We start from the raw sequence: 3,778 nt of genomic DNA on the forward strand, positions 1-3,778 counted from the left end.
GCACCCACACAGACACACACAGGCGCAGACATACAGACACGCACACAGAAACAGACGCACACATATACAGACACACACACACGCATGCATACAGACAGATACATACGCACACAGACACACGCACAGACATACACACACACACACACACACATACACACACATACAGGGCGGCCAGAGTCCTATCTAACAGCAATGAGGGTCTCAGGAAACAATGTAAAACATTAGAAGAACATAAGAAATCGGAGCATAAGTAGATCATTCAGCCCCTCGAGCCTGCTCCGCCATTCAATATCATGGCTGATCTTCAACCTCAACTCCACTTTCCTGCCCGATCCCCATATTCCTTAGCGGGTAGCAGTCTCGCTTTCAAATGAGACGTTAAACCGAGACACCATCTGCTCTCTCGGGTGGATGTAAAAGATCCCAAGGCACTATTTCGAAGAAGAGCAGGGGAGTTATCCCCGATGTCCTGGCCAATATTTACCCCTCAATCAACATAACAAAAAAATGTTTATCTGGTCATTATTACATTGTTGTTTGTGGGAGCTTGCTGTGCTCACATTGGCTGTCGCGTTTCCCACATTACAACAGTGACTACACTCCAAAAAATACTTCATTGGCTGTAAAGCACTTTGAGACATCCGGTGGTTGTGAAAGGCGCTATATAAATGTAAGTCTGTCTTTCTAGTGTCCAAAAATGTCAGCCTTGAATAGACTGAGTGACTGAGCACTCACAGCTCTCCGGGTCGAGAATTTCAAAGATTCACAACTCTCTGAGTGAAGAAATTTCCTCCTCCCAATCCTAAATCGCTGACCTCTTATTCTGAGACTGTGAATCCTAGTTTTAGATTCTGCAGCCAGGGGAACACCTTTCAGCATTTACCCTGTCAAGCCCATTAAGAATGTTATATATTTCTCATTCTTCTAAACTTGAGGGAATATAACAACTTTTATTTATCGGAGTAACTATTTGTACGAAGTCGCTATTCTGCGCACAGAAGTGAGAGTTAGGACAAATATCACCGTCTCCCCCCGCACAATTCCTACTTGACCTAAACACATCCACGTTGCCTCCGATCCATCCAGCAGCAGCCGAACGCATCCGCCGAGCCTCCGAACCCCTCACAGCAGCGAGTCCCTTGCCTGCCGTGGGCCATCCACAATGCCGCAAGCATCTGCTTGGGCCCGGGCGGGGGGCAAGAGAGCGGGAGGAGAGCGAGAAGCAGGGAGAGAGCTTAGGGGGAAGAGAGAAAGCTGGCAGGGGAGAGAAGAGAAAGTAATTGGTAGGAGGTTTAGAGGGGATTTGAGGGGAAATTTCTTCACGCAGAGGGTTGTGGGGGTCTGGAACTCAGAAACCCTTACCTCATTTAAAAAATACTTGGCTATGCACCTGAAGTGTCGGAACCTGCAGGGCCACGGACCTGGAGCTGGAAAGTGGGATTCGGCTGGGTAGCCTCTTGTTGACCGGCGGACTCGATGGGGAAAAGGCTTCCTTCGTGCTGTAAATTTCCATGTTGCTACACGGACTCTGATTGCGGGTCAGTTGCATGGACTCTGATTGCGGATCCGGTCAGTTACACGGACTCTGATTGCGGATCCGATCAGTTACACGGACTCTGATTGCGGATCCGGTCAGTTACACGGACTCGAATTGCGGGTCTGGTCAGTTACACGGACTCTGATTGCGGGTCTGGTCAGTTGCACGGACTCTGATTGCGGGTCTGGTCAGTTGCACGGACTCGGATTGCGGGTCAGTTACACGGACTCTGATTGCGGGTCTGGTCAGTTGCACGGACTCGGATTGCGGGTCAGTTACACGGACTCTGATTGCGGGTCTGGTCAGTTGCACGGACTCGGATTGCGGGTCAGTTACACGGACTCTGATTGCGGGTCAGGGAGATATATTTCTGACTCCCCCCCCCCCCCCCACGGACCCGGAATCTAGTGAAAATCGCGCGAAAAGCAGCGGCTGAATGAGCTGCGGCGGGAGCCGGGTGTCCGGAGCGCAGTGTCTGATGCCGGCCCTCCGGTGTAAAGGCGTTGTGTGACCGTGCGGGAGCAGGAGGCGGAGACCGAGCGCCAGCGCTGCACCACCCGGGGGTGGGTCCCACCAACCCCGCTCCTCCTGTCCCGGGCCCCGCTCGGCCCATTGTTCCTGTCCCCGGGTTCCCGGCCCAGCCCTCTCTCCCCAGGCACTGAACACACACAATTACATTTCACTCTTTATTCAGTAAATTCAACACACATGTCGCAGATATTAAATAAATAGTAAACACACAGGAGTTGTTATTGTCGTTAACAGTTCAAGTGCTGACCGGCATCCAGTGCCGAGGTCCCGGGTCAGTGGGAGTAGTGTGGGGTCCCCGAGCAAGGGTCTGTGCCGCCCACTCTCGGTTCATTTAGCAGCAGTTAGAGTTACAGTACACATCTGGCAGAGTCCCGAAAGCCACATCATCCGTGGTTCTGCACTTGCCCCAGTGGCACGAGAAAGTTTGTTTTTGTTAAGAGTAATAAACTGATTTCCATCTGTCCCACACTGGCACAGTCCGGCCCGCACGGGGAGAATGCAGATCACCCGGCCTTCCCCATCCATCTGCTGCCAGCTTCTCCAGTCCCGGACCTGGTTCTCCACACCCGGACCCGGTCCGGTTCTTCAGTCCCGGACCCAATCCGGTCCAGCTCAGCATGTCCCTCTGGGGTTTTACAGTTTCAGGGAAGTTGCCTCCACAAAGAGCTGCAGGTAGGCGCAGGAGTCGCGGCTCAGGGGCTGCTCCAGCCCGGGGTGGGTGGTGTGGCTACTGTTCAAGCCGAGTCCGGGGCTGAGCGAGTCCTGCGGGAGCCCGGGGCTGAGCGAGTCTTGCGGGAGCCCGGGGCTGAGCGAGTCCTGCGGGAGCCCGGGGCCGACCATCTCCTCCTCCCCGGTCGGCTGCTCCGAGTAGATCTGCAGAGCGACCACGGCGCAGAGGACGAGGAGCCAGGTCTTGGGGCGGTCCCTGTGCTGGGGAGGGAGGTAGCGCCTGACGGTGGCCGGGTACAGCACCCGGCGGGGTCGCCTGCTGCTCCGGCTGGGCTGGCACCGCGACATGGCCTTCAGCGACTCCGTGTCGAAGGTGAAGATGTCGGCCTGAGTTCGGTGCGGGGTCCTCGAGGAGAGCGTGTTACAGCGGCTGGTAATGGTGGGACGACACATGGCCGGCAGGGAGTCTGTCTCTGTCTGTGTGTCTCTGGCTGATGGCTCTGTGTCTCTCTGCTTCTCTTTAGATGTTATTTGCTATCTGACCGGTGCTTTCCTGGATTTCTGTCTCTATGTCTCCCGTTAGATTCTCTGTTTATTGTTCCGTTCAGTTCTGTCTATTCTTACACTCTGCCATCACTTTTATATTCTGAGCCGCTGTCAGGGCAGTGACTCAGCTCACGTTCTCAATCCCGCCCCTCACCTCCGATTGGCAGCCACAACCTCTCCCCCTTTCCAATCAGGGCCCCTTCATTCCTCATCGCTGACTTGATTTCTCGCGCCCGCCCCTCCAATGGCCTGAGTTGTGTTTCCTTTAAAAGAGTTGTGTTTCCTTCCAATTCAAAATTCGGGCCGTGTGATGTTGCACGCTCTCCATGTGCAAGTTTTTTTGGACCCTGTTCCCATTTATTTGTTAGTTCCTGTTATTGGGGACAGCAGCATTTGTACAACAGCGAAAGTTCAGTCTCTGGCTGCCTGTTCCATCTCCTGCACCGGCTGGGAATGGAAGTGGGAATGGGAATTCGATTGGGACTAGGAATGGGA

General features: G+C 54.0%; 1 protein-coding gene across 1 annotated transcript; it reads right to left on the reverse strand.

Moving 5' to 3' along the window:
- Positions 1-2,209: 2,209 nt before the first annotated feature.
- On the reverse strand, positions 2,210-3,360 carry LOC139232951 (radiation-inducible immediate-early gene IEX-1-like). Its single transcript, XM_070863447.1, has one exon. It carries the CDS (start codon positions 3,188-3,190, stop codon positions 2,702-2,704), a length of 489 nt encoding a protein of 162 aa, XP_070719548.1. The 5' UTR covers positions 3,191-3,360; the 3' UTR covers positions 2,210-2,701.
- Positions 3,361-3,778: the final 418 nt, after the last annotated feature.

Source organism: Pristiophorus japonicus, chromosome 20, assembly GCF_044704955.1.
Source record: "Pristiophorus japonicus isolate sPriJap1 chromosome 20, sPriJap1.hap1, whole genome shotgun sequence".
Taxonomy (NCBI): domain Eukaryota; kingdom Metazoa; phylum Chordata; class Chondrichthyes; family Pristiophoridae; genus Pristiophorus; species Pristiophorus japonicus.

Coding starts and splice junctions, on each gene's coding strand:
- LOC139232951 (XM_070863447.1), bottom strand. CDS start 3,190: ATGTGTCGTCCCACCATTACCAGCCGCTGTAACACGCTCTCCTCGAGG.